The sequence below is a fragment of the Panicum virgatum genome, chromosome 2N, assembly GCF_016808335.1.
Source record: "Panicum virgatum strain AP13 chromosome 2N, P.virgatum_v5, whole genome shotgun sequence".
NCBI lineage: Eukaryota > Viridiplantae > Streptophyta > Magnoliopsida > Poales > Poaceae > Panicum > Panicum virgatum.
Genome location: NC_053146.1, coordinates 49905908 through 49927281, shown reverse-complemented (window position 1 = coordinate 49927281; position 21374 = coordinate 49905908). Strand labels below are relative to the sequence as shown.

At 43.5% G+C, this 21374-nt stretch overlaps 2 protein-coding genes across 4 annotated transcripts; one reads left to right on the top strand and one right to left on the bottom strand.

The window, feature by feature from the left end:
• Positions 1 to 6114: 6114 nt before the first annotated feature.
• On the bottom strand, positions 6115 to 8160 carry LOC120660969 (nicotinamide/nicotinic acid mononucleotide adenylyltransferase-like). Of its 3 annotated transcripts, none has more exons than XM_039939636.1 (10): positions 7987 to 8160; positions 7817 to 7899; positions 7624 to 7709; positions 7466 to 7549; positions 7261 to 7345; positions 7100 to 7179; positions 6862 to 6963; positions 6713 to 6771; positions 6478 to 6610; positions 6115 to 6378 (listed from the first exon to the last, which is right to left on the bottom strand). In XM_039939636.1, exons 1-9 carry the CDS (start codon positions 8046 to 8048, stop codon positions 6496 to 6498), a joined length of 756 nt encoding a protein of 251 aa, XP_039795570.1. In that variant the 5' UTR covers positions 8049 to 8160; the 3' UTR covers positions 6115 to 6378; positions 6478 to 6495. The 3 variants fall into 3 exon arrangements, with proteins under 3 accessions (XP_039795570.1, XP_039795572.1, XP_039795571.1); XM_039939638.1 differs by having other exon boundaries at positions 6478 to 6544; XM_039939637.1 differs by lacking the exon at positions 6478 to 6610 and having other exon boundaries at positions 6115 to 6425.
• Positions 8161 to 8251: 91 nt separating this feature from the next.
• Positions 8252 to 9909, top strand: LOC120660968 (60S ribosomal protein L37-3-like). The gene is made up of 4 exons (XM_039939634.1): positions 8252 to 8372; positions 8464 to 8599; positions 9434 to 9535; positions 9614 to 9909. Exons 1-4 carry the CDS (start codon positions 8370 to 8372, stop codon positions 9661 to 9663), a joined length of 291 nt encoding a protein of 96 aa, XP_039795568.1. The 5' UTR covers positions 8252 to 8369; the 3' UTR covers positions 9664 to 9909.
• Positions 9910 to 21374: the final 11465 nt, after the last annotated feature.

The following is a 21374-nucleotide window of genomic DNA, read 5'->3' as shown; positions in this document are numbered from 1 at the left end:
GCGCTGTGGCGCGGAGCTGCGCGCGACGGGGCGGCGGCGGCGGGCTTTGGCTTTCCGGGAGCCCGTTTCCGTTGGTTTCCCTTCGCCGCGAAGGCTTCGCCGGTCGAGACAAACGAGGGTGGCGAGCGGCCACGCTTTCGGCATGATTCCTCGTGATTACGGGCTTTGTACGAGCAGGACCATAATAACCCATCACGTGAAATGGAATTAAGCGGTGGTACTGTCGCCAGTCGCCAGTTTGCAGATCTTTGCGACGCGATGGCAGTGCGGCACCGACATGGATTTTTGGATTCTCTTTAAACAGAGCAGGGCAGGAGTAGGAGTACTGACAGACGTTTTTTTCCCTCTCTGACCATGGAAGACCTGAAAACTGGAAAATTCTCTCCGGCTGGTGCAGAAAGGCCCCGTTTAGTTTTCAAAAAAATTCACACACATCGATGAAACATTAAATACAATTGAATAAAATAATTAATTACACAGTTTAACTGATTACCACGAGATGAATTTTTGAAGCTTAATTAGTTCATACTTGGATATTATTTGCCAAATAATAACAAAATGTGCTACAATGTCAAAATCCAAACTTTTTCACCAACTAAGGGGTGTTTTGGAATAGGGACTTAAAAAAAGTCCCAGTGAATTTTTAGTATTTAGAAGTATTAAATAAATATTAATTATAAAACTAACTGCAGAACCCTGGGGCTAAACTGCGAGACGAATCTAATGAGGTATCTTAATCCATGATTAGCGAATGGTTGCTGTAGCATCACTGTAGCAAATTATGAATTAATTAAGCTCATTAGATTCGTCTCACGAAAAAGCACTCAACTGTCAAAAAACATTTATAAACAGATTTTATTTAATACTATAAAATAGTAAGATTCCTTTTGATGTGATAGGGACTTCTGAAAAAAATTGGGATCCAAACAGGGCGTAAACACACCCAAAATCCAACAGTTTACTTTGTCTCGATAAAGTTTCACTAATGTGACCTAACCACTGAGAAGAGCGTACTGCCTAGAGACCTCGATGAAGTCCTCAGCAAGCAATAGAGGCATGTCAGGCTTGTTCAGGATACACCTGAGCTGCACTGCAGACTGCACACACGAACGGGTAGTCGGGTACTCTATTCTACTAAAGATTCCAAGAGAAAAGGCATCCCAATTGCAATCGTTGCACCCCATCCATCACTCTCCGAAGAAGATTAGGTTCATGAGTCACTTTAGTCCATAAGAATCCAAATAGAAGGGATTAAAAGGGTCTCAAAGTGCATACTGTTTTGGAAGTACTTATTAGGACTAAATGTCTACTTTTTGAGCCGCTACCCTCATCTCCACCCGCACCTGCTACTAGGGTAATATGATCTTTTATACAATTTATTTAATAATTTTAGTCCCTTTTAATCTCTTATTTCAAATAGGAAAGGATTGAAATTTTTAATCCAAAAACTAAGGCCCCGTTTAGTTCCCAAAATTTTTCATGTGCTACTGTAACTTCGAACGTTTGACAAACTAAATTTTTTCGTGCGCTACTGTAACTTCGAACGTTTGACAATTAATTAAAATTATTAAATGTAGATAATTGACAAAACTCATTCCATAACACCGGGTGAAATTGCGAGATGATTCTAATGAACCTAATTATGTAATGATTAGACAATATTATGCTACAGTAAATAACCTCTAATGGTAGATAAATTAGGCTTAATAGATTCATCTCGAGATTTCCCGTCCATCTGTGTAATTAGTTTTATAATAAATCTATATTTAATACTTCTAATTAGTGTTGCAAATGTTGCCAAAAAATTTTGCCCAACTTTTTTTTAACTAAACGGACCCTAAAATTAGTCATAAGACATAAGAATCCAAAAGAGCCGGCACCCGCAGCAGAGCACATTTATTCAACGATTCTCGTGGTCTGCCGGTCCATCCTGTCAAAGGGATCCACCCTGATCCGTTCCATGGAGAGGCATGATCCGTTCCATGGAGGGACTAGTGTCCGGGGCTCCGGAGTCCGGACCGTCGTCCGTGACCATTGCCCATAGCAGCCACACTGGTAACTGGTCAGAGGTCAGAGCTGTGGCCGTCCGTGGACACTGGTCAGGGTCCTGCTGGCTCGCCGCATCGCCATGGCCCATGGAGAGGCTCGTGACGGGCGTCGCGTCTTGGAATCTTTCGGGAGCCGGGACACTCGATCTTTTCTTATCGTTTCCTTGCTCTTGACTTTGATGCGTGTCCGCTGCACCTACGGCGCTAACCTAAAGCTTTTCGCCGGTCCTTGCTGACTCCGATCGACAAGGAAACAACGGCATGTGATAATGCGACTGACCGTAGGTGGACCAATCCTCAAGTACTCTCTCGGACTGGCACGTTGCCGTAACAGCCAGTATGGAGAGCTAGTTAGTCATAGTTATAGTTATTAGGACCGGATGGTAAAAGATCAAACCAGAGACTATAATGGTTTGGTTTGTTTCACGGACAATCCATATTATCGGACCAGCTGGCCCGGTTTTTACGAAACCGATAAACCGGCTGATTATATGGACTTCATATGGGCTTCAAATTAGACAAATAATAGTCCATTTTGATTATTTCGATGAGCTCTTTGCAATGTTGAACTTCATTTTAGCATTTGAAGTTGTTTTATAATGGTACATATTTAAATTAGACTTTTTTAATTCATAAATGCTATGTATATTATATTTTCATGCATATTTATTTTTGGTATATCCCGTAAAACAAATCTAGAGCACCAAAATTTATGAAATTTATTACATTATTAAGACACATGTGGTCAACTCTATGTTACTATTTATCTATTATATACTAGTATGATATTGCACCAATTTGGAAGTATTTGTGGGCGGTTCAATTCTCTGTTTCGAACTATTGAACCAGCGGTTGAACTTGTTTGTTACGGTTGAACCAGTGAACTAGTGAACCGATAGTCTTACCGGTCCGATCTCCGGTCCTGTTCTAATTGAAGCTAGTGTACTCGCTCGCTCTTGTGCGGAGACGGAACTGGCAAGATGCCAAGACATACGGCTTCGGCTTGGCCCATCGCGTTGGCACAAATCATACGGTCTCTCTATCACACACAGACACAAAAACGCTCGTCCAGTAGCCGTCATTTTCATGGGGGCGCGGCCTCGCGTGGCCACGCCGCCGCCGACCGCACTGCCTGCCAGGGGCGCCACCGTGCCGTGCGAGCGTACACCGGACGCGACGGCGTGGCACGTTATGCTTGCCGGAGCTGCGCCGGTGGTCGGTGCCGGGCTGGAACTGCTGGCCTTTGGCGCCGGCCGGAGCCGGAGCCAGGACCAGGAGCCGCGGCGAGGGCTTGGAGCGATCGGGGCCGGCGCCGGCGGCACAGGGCCGCCACGGGAGGTGACTGACATGGATGGCACGGCGCGGAACTGGTGGCCACAACTTTTGGCATGCAATCCAATCCGTCAAAGTATGGGGAAGGCGACTGGTTTTGTACTTTACCAAAAGCTGGCGCACCACGAACCCCCTGCGTCCACTACGAAGAAAACTGAGCCGGACGCAAGTCAAATCAGAGAGAGAAAAAAAAAAGGCGAAAAGGGAATGCAAAGAGGATACCACCGAAGATGCTAGGCCGGCCCCCAGCTCCATGATGGTACGTGTCAAAGGCGAGCGCTCGTTTTCTTAGCGAGTTGGCGATCGAATGGTTTGCCAAACTCCCCCTATATATATATATATATAGGGGAGTTGAAACTCTTAGTTGAAACTCCTCCTTAAGGTGAGTTCCAACTCTCTGTATATTCTAATCACACCGTTTCTTCGCGATATTAATTCTGTTTGAGTCCCGTAACATGATGATAATGCGTATTATGACAGTACAAATACTATATAATTTTTAAATTAAAAAACAATAAATAAATAAATAGTTAGCGATATTAATTCTGTTTGAGTCCCGTAACATGATGATAATGCGTATTATGACAGTACAAATACTGTATAATTTTTTAAATTAAAAAACAATAAATAAATAAATAGTTAGTTAATGAGTGATAGTATATAGGGGAAATAGATATGTGGGGAATGGTTGGAGAGAAGGAGTTATAGGGGGAGGAATTTTTTAGAGAGAAATAGTAAAATATAGTAAATAATATATTTGGGGAGTTAGAGAGGAGTAATGGTTGGAGATCCTTCGCTCCGTGTCCTTTGGGACGGCAACAACTCCGTCCGCGGTGTCTGCGTCTGCGTGCGCCATGGAGGGAGCGAGTCAACCGGCGGGCAGCGATGTTTTTTTTACTCGCTTCTGCCATCTGAACGCGCACAGGGCGGGTCTAAAGGGGGGCTAGGGGGGATTAAGCCTCCCTACCTCCCTAAGAACTATGGATACCCTCTAATTGCCCTTTTTAATTTTTGAGATGAAACAATGAAGAAAAAGAAAGGAGAAAGAAGAAAAGAAAAAGAGAAAAAAATGGATATGAGTCTCTCTACATTTTTAAGCTAGATTCGTCACTGCACACACGGCACGGTCTCATCAGGTCGTACCGTTTGACTGCTCGAGCGAGCAGCCCGCGGCCCACCTGGAAGTTGGACATCAGCTCGAGCGGACCAGGTGCCGCCGGTTCTCGCTCGATCCGTGGACTCTGGCAGTCTTCGGTGTTGATCGACTGACTCGTCAACGTCGCCATGCATGTCGACTTGTCGAGTGTGATTTTATGAACAGGCTAAGGCAGCGTTTAGTTCCCATTTTTTTCACACAGTACTCGTCACATCGAGTTTTCGGACACATTGTATGAAATATTAAATGCAGTTGAAAAAAATAACTAATTACACAGTCTAACTGATTACTACGAGATGAATCTAATGATATTAATTAATTCATAATTGGACATTAATTATCAAGTAACAACGAAACATGCTACAGTATCCAGACCCAAACTTTTTCACCAACTAAACACCCTCTAATTTTGTTGGGTATTAAAATCTGCCCAGCCAAATTTTAGGCATATAATAATTCGGCACTTATTTAGTTGGAACTAAAAAATAGCACATCTAACCTAATCTTATTCCAAAAGTGTAATAATTGCCAAAGGTTAAAAACGTTTGGATATGCTAACGTTTTGGTATGTCTATATTGTAGCACATGATAAATTTTGGCATCCAATGATCCAACCAAAAGGCCTGAAGTGGTGGAACAAAATGAGGAGGCAGCGAGAGACGGACGAGAGAGTCCTCTGCACGGCCCACGACCAAGCTATGCACAATTCTCGGCCCGGAAGCCTATATTATTGCCCAATGTTAGGAGGCTGCCAATCGGCCCGATTGCGTCCCGCCGCTGAGCGCTGACGGAAGCTGGCCGAGTACCCCAGCCTCCGCCTCCTACACGCGCGACAATGCCCAAGTTCGCCGAGACGTGCGACATGGAGGCTATCATGGCGGGATCCAGCTCCTCCCGCCGGCGAGCTGCGACAGCGGGGTCGTTCTTGAGGCCGCACAGCAGGGGAGGCCTTGTCCATTGTCCTCTGCTACTGGCAGGAACGCCACTTGAAGCAGCTGGTGTTTGTTAATTCAGGCTATGAGCAATGCTTCCGAAGAACAGCAGCAAAGGGTTTGCAAGTGTCGTACGATTTACTGATGCTCCACAGGATCAAATGACATCAGCAATAGCTGCAATCTGCAAATCCTCCTTTGGACCAAGAAATCAAGTATGTTCTCAAGACGTCATCGTGTTTTCTAGTCAAGTTTATGATACAAGTCTTACAGATAAAGATAGAATCGGTTCTGGTCAATTCCCCAACTGTGAATTTCCAAACTACTTACAAGTCCCTGGTGTTGGCGCATCTATGTGGAGTTGTGGACATGGTAATTTTGTAAAGCAGCTCATGAGTTGTGCAAAAAAGCTGACTTATCGACTAACAGCATTTGTTTCGTCGGATGTAACTAATTGCTCGTTACAAGGTGAGATAGTTGTATTATTTCCCTAAAAAGATGTTTAACGCTGTGTGCAAACAAAGCCATATTGAATTTATGAACCAGTATATGCTACCATATCCGTAATCCCTAGTTCACAATGATTGGCACTGGTTGATAAGTAAAAGTAAGCATCATTATGTTGTGAATGAGAATGCCAACAATATGTAGCACTTGCTTCTGAATATTTTCTATTTAAGCCAAACTAACAATGATACAGAGTCTCCAAAATTCCACAAAGTAACATTTGATTTAAGTGGTCAGCCCCTTTTATTTGATAGTGTTTGCCCGTAACACCTTTTATTTTCTATTTCAAATGAAATTTCCACAACTGCTCAACATGCCCGATCCACATGTTATCTGGAGATAGCGTCCACAGCCAATACATGTCGATTATGAAGAAGTCATTTAACTTCATGATAGTAAAAGCCTGCATCAAATCCACATGTTCCAATGCTGACACATTGTGTGGGTTGCCTACATTTATGATATATGTTACAAGATTAAAAAGAACTGCATGTCAAATTACCTCCAAACACCACTATTATCACAATGTTGTATCACCGCCTTCAGCTTCGATAAACAGCTTGTGTTCTCTAATGTATTCAATTACTTCATCAAAAGTAAGATATTTTATCGACAAGCATCTTTTTATGCAGTCTCTGAAATTTAGCCATACATAAGTGCGTCCCAATGTTCCAAAAACTATTATTCATATGACTAGCACAAAATTAACCACAAACCAATGTCTTTAAGACCGATACCTTACTCTGGATGAACTGATTTGATTTGGCACAACCTCGTCGACCGAAATGATGTTATCCTGAAAAGGACTTAAGAAGTGATCATACACAAATAAACAGTAAAGAAGCTTATACTGTTCCATTCTAAATCCTCAACTACAAGTTTGTACCCTGCATTCTTGTAGTATATCACTGCCGGCTATCAAATTGCCAACATCTTTTCCTTCTCTGCGTATACATATGACACCGAAGTCATTGCATATAGTTCTGACCTGGAAACAAAAGTTGGTGTCATCAAAGTAAGTTGATACACAAGGAAAACCAAAGTGAAACTAAAAAGGCCATCATAAAATTGCAAAAAGAAGTCGCAAAAGTTTTTTCGTTGCTACCAAAGTTCAAGATTTCTACCTGGTCTGGGATCCAAACTCCTGGAGTGCTGAATGACTCGAGCAAGTCAGAACCACATAAAAGCATTACCTTCAGGCTGCCTGAAAGAAAATTCTTTCTCACTACATATTAAATGAAATAGTATGGAAAAAATGAGGTCAAACAATCCTCACTATATATACCTTGATCAGCTAAACCATCCCTGCACAAAGAGTTCCGAATTCTTGAAAGGACAGTCAAAGTGCGCTGATAACCTTTCTGCATGGCCTAGGAAGTACAAGGCATTACCATGTATGAGTTGTTGCTATATCAAAATTACAAATATCAATATTATACATGACAAAACCCAAAGAAACTTATGAGCGAGAGCATGTAAGATCAAATTACCTCCCATGGATCAACCATCACGAAAGATGAGCTTTTGCACGCAAGTTCACAAAAACGAATCCGGTGAGCAGCCGGTAAGAGGTCCTAAACAACTTTAAATCTGAACTCAATTAAAAGAGCAGGAAGTATCAGTTTCATATGCTTTTTGCAATAAATACCTTCTTCTTATACGCATCATTCACCGGAGACATGTAGCCACCCATAACGCTATACCCTCGCTGCTGAAGTTCATCCTTTGCCAGTTCTACAGGAAACAGGGAGAACAAAAGCTTCACTGCTCGATCCCAATCAGAAGCTGAAGGGGTTCCAAAGCAATCGATAGGCGGCAGAAATTCAAACTTTGAAGCTTACCGAACATGCGCAGGTGCATGAATGTGGGAGGATTGAAGCTCCCGGTGGCCACGAGCACGACGCCCCCTCGGATTCCTCCGTCCCTGCCGCATCAGAGAATTCGGGAATCAGATGACAGCCGCGTCCATCCATCACGCGATCGAAACAAAAAAAGGCCAGATTTTTGCTACCTGCTCGGTTCAATGGATATCTTGTCCCTAGGGAGAGGCACCTCCACTCCCACCTGCTCCATCGCCGGCGAGAGGGTCGCAGGCGGCGCTCGCCGTGTGGCCGTGCCCCGTGCGGTGCTGCTGTGGGAGAATCTCGTCGCTCTGTCGGCTCGGCCGCTGGGAGCACAAAGCAGCTGTCCTACTTGTGTTATGGGCTTCTATGGGCCAGGGCCTGTTAACGTGGAATAAAAGGCCCATAAAGAAAAAATACTGGCATTAGGCCCATGCAAGGTCCACCTGCGGACTAACCGGCTGCTCTATAAAATCTCGCCCACTCCGGTGGCTAGGTTTTTGGCGAGTTCTTCTCCTCGGCGGCGGCGGCAAGCGAAGAAGCCGGCGGCGAAATGGTGAGAGATCGCATCACTAGCTCTCATGGACGCATCCTCGTGCTCTTCCATGGATCAAATGCGTTAATTGATCGGTTCTCGTTGCGTGCAGGGCAAGGGTACGGGAAGCTTCGGCAAGCGCCGGAACAAGACGCACACGCTGTGCGTGCGCTGCGGCCGCCGCAGCTTTCACCTGCAGAAGAGCACCTGCTCCTCCTGCGGCTACCCAGCCGCCCGTATCCGCAAGTGTAAGATCCCTGGGTGCTTCCTGCTTCTTTGGTTCAGCTTTCTTATGTTCATGAGATTCGAACGGTAACCGTCGTTGTTTGTGCCCGGAGAGTTCCGGAACGTTCTTGCTTCATTTTTTTTATCGATATACGTTTTGGATGTGTGCTAATTGATGAAATTACATGCTACCATCATGGTTAAATTGCTGGATGCGCCTTGATCATTCAACAGTTATTTATTTATTTGTGTGGTGTGTTAGTATATCACTGTAAAAGCAGCTACATCAATCTGAACCTTCATGTTTGTCACCTGTAAGCCCAAGCTGCCTACTCCCTCTTGTTGTTTCCGTCCCAAATTATTAGTCGTTCTGACTTTTCTAGATACATAGATTTTGCTATGCATCTAGACATAATATATATCTAGGTGCCTTTTATTGTTTTTTGGCACAAACTGATAAAATTCAACTCATTGTCGTCATGTTTACATTGTGTTGGCACCCAAACTTGGTTAATTAGTTGCAGTGTTCACTAGCCTCTAGGTCTGTGGACATGTGTTACGGTGTTACCCTTGTATATTTCCTTTAAGGAACTGTGGTATTCAGTTATGGCTCTCAGGTACAGCTGTTTTTATGATTATATCCAAGTTGTGAAATATGTTACCTATTTTATGCTCGTGATGGATGCACATATCAGTAGCTACAACTATATTATTTATTTGTGTAAGTTGCTCGTAGAAGACTGAAGACATAGTAAATTAGGTTATATATTCGTATGTTTTGCCACATATGTGCAAATTTTCTCTGAAATTTCATGTAATTCTGATCCCATTATTTCTGTTTCTTCCAAAAAAATCAGACAACTGGAGTGTGAAGGCCATTAGGAGGAAGACTACTGGCACAGGGAGGATGAGGTACCTTCGTCACGTGCCACGGAGGTTCAAGAGCAACTTCACAGAGGGTAAATCCTTGCTCACCTCTTTTGACGCTGTGTGATCCATGGATTATTATACTAAACTACCTCTGCAAAAACTATAAGGAACTGAGGCTGTATCACGGAAGAAGGGAGCTGCTGCTGGTGCCAACTAAGTGTGTTCCCCACTTACACTAGGCCGGGCTGTGGATCATGAAACTAGTGCTCTTTTTGCTTTACTTCCATGTTCCTGAATTGAGAGGCAAACAATGCTTGTCCATGTTATTTCATATTATGGATGTTAATCCTTCAGTTTTGAATGTTGAATCTTTCCAGATTGTTAGCTGTCACTCTATTTACAGAATTAACTCTGCAGCTGCCTGTGTGATGTTGTGTTACGTTAACTGCTATATTTCTGTGACTCTGATGGTGGTGAGTGTTGCCTGATTCTGTCTGTTTGAGAAGCTGAGAATGTGCATTTGCAATGGTTATTTTGTCTGTAAAGTTTGTCTAATGGACATCTTGAATTGTTACATTGATGGTAAATTGTTGATATGTGGACATGGCTATCGTGTGCTTGATCTCTGGTCTAGCATCATCAGGATTTCAGGTTGTGCGCGATGCTGTGCCGTGTCCTTTCTGGTAATCATGGTGGTGAAACAAGTGCAACTTGGCAGTAATCAGATTGTTTGGTATCGTTGCCTACGGTTCAAAGGAAATCCCATCTGGAACGCACCAAATTTATACGCAGCAGCGTTCCAGCACCCTAAACTTGTTTTCGTTTCTTTGACGTCCTCTAATAACCCTTGCCCTTAACCGACTGTTTCTCAAGCTTCCAAATTCTGTTACTTCCTCTGTAGATCGGCTGTTTCTCAAGCTTCCAAATTCTGTTACTTCCTATGTAGGGGTGCAAATGGGTGACTTTTAAATGCACCTCCAGGTTTTCTTAGTTTAAATATTTGTATTACTTCTAAATGAGTTTTTGTTTTGGAAAGGTAGTACAAATATTTTAACTAAAGAGAGTTGGAGATGCACATAAAAAACACCCATTTGCACCCCATCCCTACCTCTCCGGCTGGCGCGGTGTCAGCACGCGAGGTGGGCACGACGACGACTTCCTAAGGTCACTATCGGTCCGTCGTCCTCCCAGCCACTGTCATCTCGGCGCATGACCCGGTGGCTTCTACGATAGTTTGACATGAACATTCATCCTTATCCATCACGCCCATCCCCATGCGTCTGTCAGTGCGCTGTGAAAATGTTAGGAGTTACACGTGTGACTGGCAGTCAAACCATCATATAAAGTGTGAGGAATATATTTTTTATATTGCTGGAACAATTGTGTCGCCTCAAAAACAAATTGTTCCGTGTTCAAAAAAATGTTCCACACAAAAGTCATCCAAGTGTAATCTTGTTTCGAAGATTTCATAGCAAGGAACATAGTGGTGCAGTTGGATTTTGATTTTGATATGTAGTTTTGGAAAAATATGACTGACACTTTGACTACCAGTCACCCGTGTGACTCCTAGTAGCTCTGTGTCCTGAGTCCGTCCGTAACCTCCATCCTCTCAGTCAGGGAAGAGACCACGTGTAAGGTGGTCGGAGTCCACAGTCGGGGGCTTAGTACCGCTGTGGCAGAACCGCCTAAATTATCCCGGCTCAAGTGCGTAAACCATCACCATAAAGGCAATATTAGCTTAAATGCACTTCAAACGGAACAATTTTTGGTCTGTCGGGTAACGTCCCGATACAACCACCGATTCTTGGATCGAACAAGCATACCCCGCACGAAGGCGAGTCCAGAGATATTACAACCAAAATTTTTACAACACAGGCATAGTAATGATTACAAACCAGTTGAAAACCTTATTACAAAGCCAACTTAAATAAAGCAGTTATACAAGCCAGGATTATAAGTTCAGAGTCTAAATAGCGGAAGATGAAACACGATCACTACAACACGTCGCCAAAAGTATACCAAGCTAGCCCAAGCCTGGTATCACTCGTCATAGTCATTGCCGGCCGAAGACGTATCCCATTCTACGGACCAGCCAGGAGGCAACGAGCAAGGATAGGTCAAGCTAGCGACCTGATCCTCAAAAGTCATACCTGAAAAAAAGGTTTCAACAGCAAGGCTGAGTATTCTAATACTCAACAAGACTTAACCGACAACGGGTATAAGTAGCCCACCTTAGCTAGACTATGCAAGGCTTTGTAAGGCTCTGGTTTTCCTTTGCTGAAAAGTAATAAAGAGTAGGTCCTTACTTTCAAGTTTTAGCTGCAAGATTCTAGTTGATTAACCATTCTATGTAAGCATCTACTAACCATTCATGGTGGAACTTCTAAGCAAACATCAAGATTAATAAGAATATTGTTGCTCTTATTACTCTGTGTGGCAAAGAGATCAAGCAGTCTCATTTCATCGTGAGAGGCGGACGATTCTGAATCGAAATTCAACCTTGCAAGGGTAACCTAGCACACACATCTGGAATACCGTCGGGTCATTCCCAAACAACCGTTAACCTTTCTTTCCGGCTTGTGGATAGTGCCACTCTCCCCGACTACAGGGCTCCAAGGCCGAACCTTGTCCCTAGAAGTCGTAGTGTTGCGCAACATATAATAAAACCTATCCCTACTGAGAGAGTGGGAGGTATATCCACTCCCCGGTCCAATCGGCTACTAGGCTTGCCGCGTACCATATTTACGGCATGTGACTAGTACTTTCAAAAACTTAACCAGCACTACCACACACCGCGACCTTAGCAAGTTCATCAACACAGACGGGGTCTCACATAGGACATGATATCGAACACAACCCCGTCCGTCGTCCTTATATTGATAACAGAAAGTAAACAAGCAATTCCTATAAAGCTCGCGAGTGACAGGCAATCACTCGACTTTTACCGTTCCTATAAGCTTAGCAGATAGTCGAACTCAGGTCTAGTGTTCAGTACATAGGTTCCTAGGATCATGCATCTAGGGTTTCAATTCAAATCCTAAGAACTGTAAATGCACAAGTAAGTAATAACAGTAAATGATAATAATTTGAAACATAGGTTATGTCCGGGGCTTGCCTTCTCGGTAGTTGCTAACTATTTCAGCGCTAGGCTCTTCCGAACTTTGGTTCGGGGCTTCAGTTAGTTCCGCAGTGTTCACTTGAGCTTCGAGATCACCTCCGTCAGACTCCGGAATCAACTCGTACGTCCCGTCTGACAAAGTAGTCGTATCTATATGTAATGCAAGAACAACATTATAAACAAGCATGGGCAATCGTTTATAGAGTAGTTAAATAACAAATTTAACTACACAAGGCATCATGATCAACAGCACAAAAGAAGTTGACTAACTTCATAAACAAGTGGGGGTGATTTCCTATACAATTAAGTCATGGTTTACAAATAAATCAACAACTCAGAGTAAAAATAGAAATAAATTACACCAAAATTACACTAAACAGAACATGAACATACTAAGCTATCCTGCAAAGATCATATGAAGACATGTAACCATTTAATCACAATAAATCATTTATGCAGGCAACACCTAGTACAAGCCTGAATTATACAGATCAAAATAGATCAAAACAGAAGCTCAAAATTTAACAGGAGATCTCCACAGGGATGATCTAGCTATTGTGAATTTTTCATGATTTTATATACACGGAATTAATTCAGATAAATTAAACAAAACAGACACCAGTTTAACAAGATTCAATTTTAACTCCTATTATAGCCATGAACTGAAGCTTAAACTTCCTGGACAAGCTAATCTACTCAAAAAGAACATGCCAAAATAAAATCATGATTTATTACAAACAGAAACTATTTACCATAAATAAAGTGTACTAAACAAAGATTAAAACAAATAAATAGCTACACAAGGGAACTGACCATGAAATTTTTATAGCAAAGCTAGTGTTACATGAGTAAACTACCACCAAAATTTCATAGCAATAACAGCTTTCAAGCATCAGATAAGAAAAAGACTAAACATCTAGTATTTATTTATCTAGTGACACAAAACCATTTATACAGCAAAAACTGGCAACTAAAGCCTAACATATTATGGTTCTACTGCATAGAGCTCTCCAAAAGGATTCCAAAACATCAAGATTTGCTATTTTACGAATTTTCTATGAATTGATCTAGAATTTCAAAGTTCACTGAAAAATATTACAAAGCAGTCCTTAGTGCACTATTCACATGAGTCTAGGTCTATTCAAATAACACCCTGAAGTTTTGTTTCTTCCACCCCGAGGTCCCTGGGCCGGGTCAGAGAGAGGGGGCGGCGGTTGACCGGCGATTTCCCGGCGAGGGGCTCACCGGCGGCGAGAGTGGAGGGGTACGTGAGCTTCACGGGTGCAAGGCGCACCTCTGGGTGGCCTAGGGTCGCGGGGAGAGACTCGGAAGCGGCGGCTCGGCGGAGCAGGGCGGGTCGGCGGCGGAGGCGAGCAACGGCGAGGGTGCTCCGGTGAGGTTTGGGCGAGGGGAAGTGGTCTGGGAGCTGCGCGAGGTCGAGGCGGTGCTAAGGGTGGGGGCTGTAGGGGTGGAGCGGGTCTGGGGTGGCGGCTCCGCGGCGGGGTGGAGCTCGCCGGGGTTCAAGCAGGGCGGCGGCGGCGTTCTGCGGCGTGGGAGCGATGAGAGAGCGAAGGGAAGCACGAAATCGAGTTCTGGGGCTCTTGTAGTGCTCGGGAGCTCGCTAGAATAGAGCGGCGGGCTCTGCAGGGGACGCTCCACGGCGGCGTCGCGGTGGCGGCCGTCGGGGAGGTTCTGGGCGCGGCGGGGGTGCGTGGCGAGGGGTGGGGGCTCCAGCGCGAGGCAACAGGAGGGGGAGGAGCTCGCCGGCGACGCGTGGAAGCCAGCGCACGGCGAAGTAATGGCCGGGAAAGCCGGGAAGGCGCTCCACGGCGGCGCTGTCGGTGGCCGGCGGCGAGAAGCAGAGCAGGGAGGGGGAGATGGTCATAAGGGCGATTTTGCAATTTCCAAAAGTTCCAGGGACTAAATTGTAAACTAGTGATAACTTTTAAACCAAAGCTCAAATGGAAAAGTGCCCAACATGAAAGTTGTTCAAAATTTCAAGATCTACAACTTTGATGTTGTGCAAAAATTTATTTGGCCAAAGCTTCAAGAGCTAAAATTAAAATTGTTGAAGGGATTTTGAATTCCAGGAAATTTGTCTTTTTCAAAGCAATTTCACTTCAAATGTAGACCTTCAAGCAAAATTTGATGCCATGCAATAAATGCACTGAAATTTTGCACAAACACCCTCCATAAAAGCTATAAACACAAATAACTTTATAAAGGACCTTACATAAAATCATAATTACACATATAACCTTTCATAATTACAAAAAGATCCTTTTCACTTAAATCGAGCACATAATGTATAGCAAACCCACACAATTACTGTGCAGGCACCTAATTAAAATACTGTGTAAACACCCGGGGTGTTACAGCCTTCCCCCTAAAAGGAAATCTCGTCCCGAGATTACAGAAAGAAAAGGGTACAAAAACTGGGTACCTGGATTGGTTCTAAGGAAGTCGGGAAAGTTTCTTTGGAGAAAATTTTCAGTTTCCCAAGTAGCTTCTTCTACAGTATGCTGATTCCACTGGATCTTGTACATTTTAACTTTCTCCCTTCTAGTACTTCTTTCTTTGGTGTCAAGAATCTTCATTGGATACTCCGTATAAGATAGATCGGATTCAATTTCGATATCTTGTGGTTCAAGGATTTCAGTAGGTACCCTGGTGCACTTCCGAAGTTGTGAGACATGGAAGACATCATGAACGGCGGCCAACTGAGATGAAAGACGAAGTCGGTAGGCAACGGGTCCACAAGTTTCGATAATTTCAAATGGTCCGATGTATCGGGGTGCTAATTTCCCTTTTAAGCCAAAGCGTTGAACACCTTTAGTAGGAGATACTCGCAAATATACAAAGTCTCCTACCTCGAATTGTAAAGGATCTCTCCTTTTGTCTGCATAACTTTTCTGTCTTGATTGAGCTGCTTTAAGATTAACCTGAATAATTCTGACTTGCTCCTCTGCCTCAGAGACTAAATCTGGCCCAAAAATTTTGCGTTCTCCAGCTTGGGACCAATTCAAAGGAGTTCGACACCTTCGACCATATAATGCTTCAAATGGTGCCATTTGCAAGCTGGATTGATAGCTGTTATTGTATGAAAACTCTGCCAGTGCTAGGCACTTAACCCAATTCTTGCCATATTGAATAACACATGCCCTCAACATGTCTTCAAGGATTTGATTGATTCGTTCAGTTTGCCCATCTGTTTGTGGATGATAAGCTGAACTACGAATCAATTTTGTTCCAAGGGATTCCTGCATTTGCTCCCAGAAACGTGCTATAAACTGAGGCCCACGATCAGAAATAATCGTCTTTGGAATGCCATGTAAACGAACAATCTGATCGAGATAAATCTCTGCGTACTTCTTGGCAGAATAAGTGGTGTGTACTGGAATAAAATGAGCGGTCTTGGTGAGTCTATCAACGATTACCCAAACAGAATCATGCTTATGAGGAGTAGTGGGTAAACCAACGATAAAATCCATACTGATGTCCTCCCATTTCCAGGATGGAATAGATAAAGGTTGGAGAGTACCAGCTACTTTCAAATGACTAGCTTTAACTCTTTGACAGACATCACACTCAGAAACATATCTGGCGATCTCTCTTTTCATTCGAGTCCACCAGAAATTTTGTTTGAGATCATGGTACATCTTGGTACCACCGGGATGAATCAAAAATTTCGAAAGATGTGCTTCATCAAGGATTTGCTTTCTAAGCTGATGATCCTTAGGTACAACTAGTCGAGATTCAAACCATAAAACTCCTCTATGATCCACTCTGAAACATTTATACTTTGCTTCACCTTGTGATAACTTTTCCTTGATGACCTTGATACCCTCATCATGTAATTGCCCCATGATGATACTATCATGAAGTGTAGGCTCAAGGGATATATGGTTCAAACTTCCTTGAGGTACCATTTCTAGGTTTAACTTCATCATTTCCTGGCATAGAGTTTCATTGAATGGTTCTACAGATAGACAATGGCATTGTGACTTGCGGCTGAGTGCATCCGCAACCACATTAGCCTTTCCTGGATGATAGTGCACTTCTAAATCATAATCCTTTATCAACTCTAGCCAGCGTCTCTGCCTCATGTTGAGATCAGCTTGAGTGAAGATATATTTGAGGCTCTTATGGTCAGTGTAAACATTACAGTGAGTTCCCATAAGATGATGTCTCCACATCTTAAGAGCGTGAATGACAGCTGCTAATTCCAGATCATGGGTTGGATAATTCTTCTCATGATCCCGGAGAGCTCTTGATGCATAAGAGATAACCCGGTTGTCCTGCATAAGCACACAACCAAGTCCCGTACCCGACGCATCACAATAGACATCGAAAGGTTTAGTACTGTCCGGTGTAGACAATACTGGAGCGGTAGTTAATCTTGCTTTGAGAGTTTGGAAAGCTTCTTCACACTTATCATTCCAAACAAACTTCACTCCCTTCTTCAATAACTCCGTCATAGGCTTGGCTATTCTGGAGAAATCAGTAATGAATCGACGATAATATCCAGCTAAACCAAGAAAACTGCGAATTTGATGAACTGAAATAGGAGATTCCCAATCCATTACTTCTTGTACTTTAGTTGGATCAACATATATACCATCACTGGAGATAGTGTGACCTAAGAATTTCACACTGTCCAACCAAAATTCACACTTGGAGAATTTGGCATAAAGATGATGATCTCGTAATCGTTGGAGAACGATACGCAAATGTTCAGCATGATCTTCTTCATTCTTGGAGTAGATCAAGATATCGTCAATGAAAACCACGACGAATTTATCCAGCTCCGGCATGAAGACTGAATTCATCAAGTACATAAAATATGCTGGGGCGTTGGTAAGGCCAAAAGACATAACCAAATATTCATATAGTCCATATCTGGTAGAGAAAGCAGTCTTTGGAATATCACAAGGCTTGATCTTTATTTGATGGTAGCCAGAACGAAGATCAATCTTAGAGAAAACCTTAGCTCCAGCTAACTGATCAAACTTCTTATCAATGCGGGGAAGAGGATACTTGTTTTTAATAGTGACCGCATTGAGTGGTCGATAATCAACACATAGCCTCAAACTATTGTCTTTCTTCTTCACAAACAGGGCTGGACATCCCCAGGGTGAAGAACTTGGTCGTATAAAACCTTTGTCAAGAAGGTCTTGGAGTTGGACTTTCAATTCTGCTAATTCATTTGGAGGCATTCGGTACGACCTCTTAGAAATAGGGGCGGTACCGGGTTGAAGTTCGATAACAAACTCGATGTCCCTATCAGGAGGCATTCCAGGTAAATCCTCTAGAAATACATCCGCATACTCCCACACGATAGGGATATCTTCAAGTTTAATTTCTTTTGCGGCATAAGCACAAGAGTTAATGCACTCTCGTTGTGGTAGATAGAGTATGGTGGCTCCTTGATGTGGTGAATCTATCTCGATAGCTCGGGAAGAGATATCTAGTAGTACTTTATGTGTAGTCATCCAATTCACACCTAGAATAACATCCATGCCTTCTAAATTCAGCAAGATCAAGTCTGTCTTCATCAATTTGCTACCCAGCTTAATTGGCACACATCTAGTGATTTGATTGGAAGCTATCTTCCCACCAGGGGTTGTTATCATAAAAGATCCCTTAGTATGACAAAAATCCAATCCTAATCTTGCTCCAAATTTGGCACTTATAAAACTATGCGTTGCACCAGAATCAAATAATATGACTGCGGGTTTATTGTGGATAGAGAAAGTACCCGTCATTACTGGTGCTCCTGCTGGAAGGTCTGCAAGAGTAGTGAAATTAACTCGCCCTTGCCGGACTTGCACCATTTGCCTCTTGCCCTTGCCCTTGTTGTTGTTGTTGTTGTTCTGATTAGAGTTTTGCCCTGGATTGTTTCTTCTGGGTTGTGGACAATTCTTGGCAAAATGAGAAGCACTGCCGCAGTTGAAGCATCGATTATTACTATTCCCACTATTGAACTGTGGGGCATTCGGCCTTGGGCTAAACTGCTGCTGTTGCTGTTGCTGAGGCACTGGAGGTCTGAATCCTCCTTGTTGCTGAGGCGGCCTAAAGACAAACCTACCCACTGGGGCATTTCTTTGTGGAGGCCTAGGTGGAGTATTTTGCACCAAGCGATACCTCGGTGGCTGGGCACTCGAGGGTCCTGTTGGTGCCTTCCGCTTTTTCTCAGCACGATGTGCAGCAATACAATCTTCCTGTGTAATGGCCATATTAACCAGCTCATTATAGGTATTGGGCTGAACCAAGTTTAAACGTTCTTTGAGCTTAGTATTGAGGCCACGACGGAAACGATCACGTTTCTTGGCATCAGTATCAGCATGATGACCCGCATATTGGCACAGATGATTGAAGGTCTGTGCATATTGAAGAACAGTGCGGGTTCCCTGATCTAGAGCCAAGAATTCATTCAACTTTCTTTCCATTAGTCCATCCGGAATATGATGTGATCTGAATGCAGTTCTGAATTCCTCCCAAGATATGATATGTTCAGCAGGCTGCATTTCACAATAATTATCCCACCATATACGTGCAGGACCGCGAAGCTGTTGGGCGGCAAAGGGGGCCTTGTTTGCATCAATACATGGTACCGCTAACAAAGCAAACTTGGAATTGATTGTACGAAGCCAAGCATCGGCATCCAATGGGTCATCAGCTTTGCTGAAAAGTGGAGGTTGGGTACCAAAGAATTCCTGGTAACCCGCTGGTTGTGCCTCCCGTCCTCCATACTGTTGGCGTGGATGATTTTGTTGCCCTTGGACTAGCTGGCGAAGCAACTCTGTTTGCATGGCCATTAACTCGGCCAGATTTGATGGGGGTGGCGGTGGTTGCTGAGATCCACTGCCAGTTTCACAACCAAAGCCATCAGGCGTTCCGCGTGTATGACCAACCATCTGTAATCATGGAAGACATCCATTAGATACATATTTCTCGCTTCCAAAATCAATGGTACATGCAATGATCATACATTTGGATAAAACAAAATCAGCAAAAATGTAACTAGATGCGGTGTAGCACAATATGCACAATACATAACTGCGCAACCCACCAAACTCAGAACAGGCCAGCTGTTAGATAGCTTCATGCTCCATCGTATTGATACTCAATGCTAAGAGCAAAGGGTAAAGAAAATAATCTAGCAATTCACTCTTCAGCGCCATGTGCTATGTTGCTAAACAACAGATATCATAGAAGGGGTTGGACTAAAATTTAGTCTCACAGATTCAACATGCTAACATTTGATGAGCACATATGCCACAAAAATTGCAACATCTTATATTCATCAAACGGCGTGAACATGCACAAATGAAGAGATTTGATAAGTAGGAAGATTACGATTTCCAAACTGGTAGTCGCTACTTATATTACATCCAAAGCAGCATTTTTCTTACAACCTAACATCACTCACCCTTACCACATATAATACAACAAGTGGTACTCCTCCCTAGGGCTATCTTACAACATCTCTTTCCTATGTACAAGCTACAACAAGATAAAACACGAACTTTCTAGGACTGGTCTAAGGCGCCTAGAAGTCGTCGAGGTTGCCCACAGAAGAGGCACTACCGGAAGAAGAGTCATCCGGCTGAGGGTTAGGCTCAGCAAGTGCGTGCTCTGAATCTAAGTCAGATACTCCCTCAATCTCCTCTGGGTCCTCCTCTGCTGCTGCCGGCTCAGCTGGGGCATCTAGTTGCTCCTGGAGCATACCAACATGTGCTAAAGCATCAGCCCAATCTGCTTGTAGCTCATTCACCTGCGCCTGAAGAAAACCGATAACTGTGTTGCGCTGCTCTATCTCAGCACCATACTCCATAGCCTGATGCTCAAACTGTGCAATAGCAGTGTCCCTCCCAGCAACGGCATCCTGAAGTCCCCCAATCTGAATATCCTTCAGACGAAGGCCTCGCTGAAAACTCTGGGCCAAGTCTATCACCTGGTCCATGTGTCGCTGCTGAAGTATCTGGTAGTGCGACTGAGCATTCATATATCTGACTACTGCCTCGATAGTCTCATCCGCTACATCTCCAATCAAGTGTCCAAAGTGTGTGACCCTGAACAGCCACTCTACATTTCCAGCACTGACTGCTGGGAACAAACCAATAGGATATGCTGCTACCTCCTCGGGATGGTGCTCACAAAAAGTGGTGATAGCGTTGAGAGCTGCTTTCTCAAACGTATCCACAAGACGGTACCCAATCACCTCGATCTCAATCGGTGGCCACTCCAAGGTGGGGTGCTGAGGAATGGTCATCTTAACTCTGTTCTTCTTAATTCCATCCTCCGAAAACTGGCGTCCCGTGTACTGGGGTGGATCTGGGTAGTGGAAGATACGAAGTGAATCCCAAAGAATCCTCGGAAAACCCTCCCAGTACAGACAATCGGTATGAGCATTTCCCTCCTCATCCCAAAAGATCTGGGAACAAGTCGCCATCTGAATCAAAAAGGATTCAAATGTGAGTAATGCAATTATCTCAAGACTTCTCAAATAAAGCTTTAAGAAGACTGCGGTAAACAAATGTGTTCTAATTCACAAGATGATATGATTCCAACTCAAAGAATAATAAACCACCATTGGTACTGGTTCATCATTTGAGATTCTAAGGAATGAAAAGATCCTTATAACAACAAGATGGGGCTTAGGAGGAAGGCATGACTCGGAACCATATTTTTCATCCAAGGAAACCTAAGCATTTTAACAAGCATGCTACTAAAATCAGAGTTTCACTCACTCATGTTTTAAGCATACTAACACTTATCTTATAAGGATTCATACTAGAAATTCCTTA

Bases quoted from the DNA above. Each gene is read 5' to 3' on its own strand.
- LOC120660969 (XM_039939636.1), bottom strand. From the start codon at position 8,048: ATGGAGCAGGTGGGAGTGGAGGTGCCTCTCCCTAGGGACAAGATATCC. The intron at 7,710-7,816 runs GTAAGCTTCAAA...TGTTTCCTGTAG, and splicing joins CATGCACCTGCGCATGTTCG to AACTGGCAAAGGATGAACTT. The intron at 6,772-6,861 runs GTACAAACTTGT...AGTCCTTTTCAG, and splicing joins ATATACTACAAGAATGCAGG to GATAACATCATTTCGGTCGA.
- LOC120660968 (XM_039939634.1), top strand. The intron at 8,600-9,433 runs GTAAGATCCCTG...CAAAAAAATCAG, and splicing joins AGCCGCCCGTATCCGCAAGT to ACAACTGGAGTGTGAAGGCC. The intron at 9,536-9,613 runs GTAAATCCTTGC...AAAAACTATAAG, and splicing joins CAAGAGCAACTTCACAGAGG to GAACTGAGGCTGTATCACGG.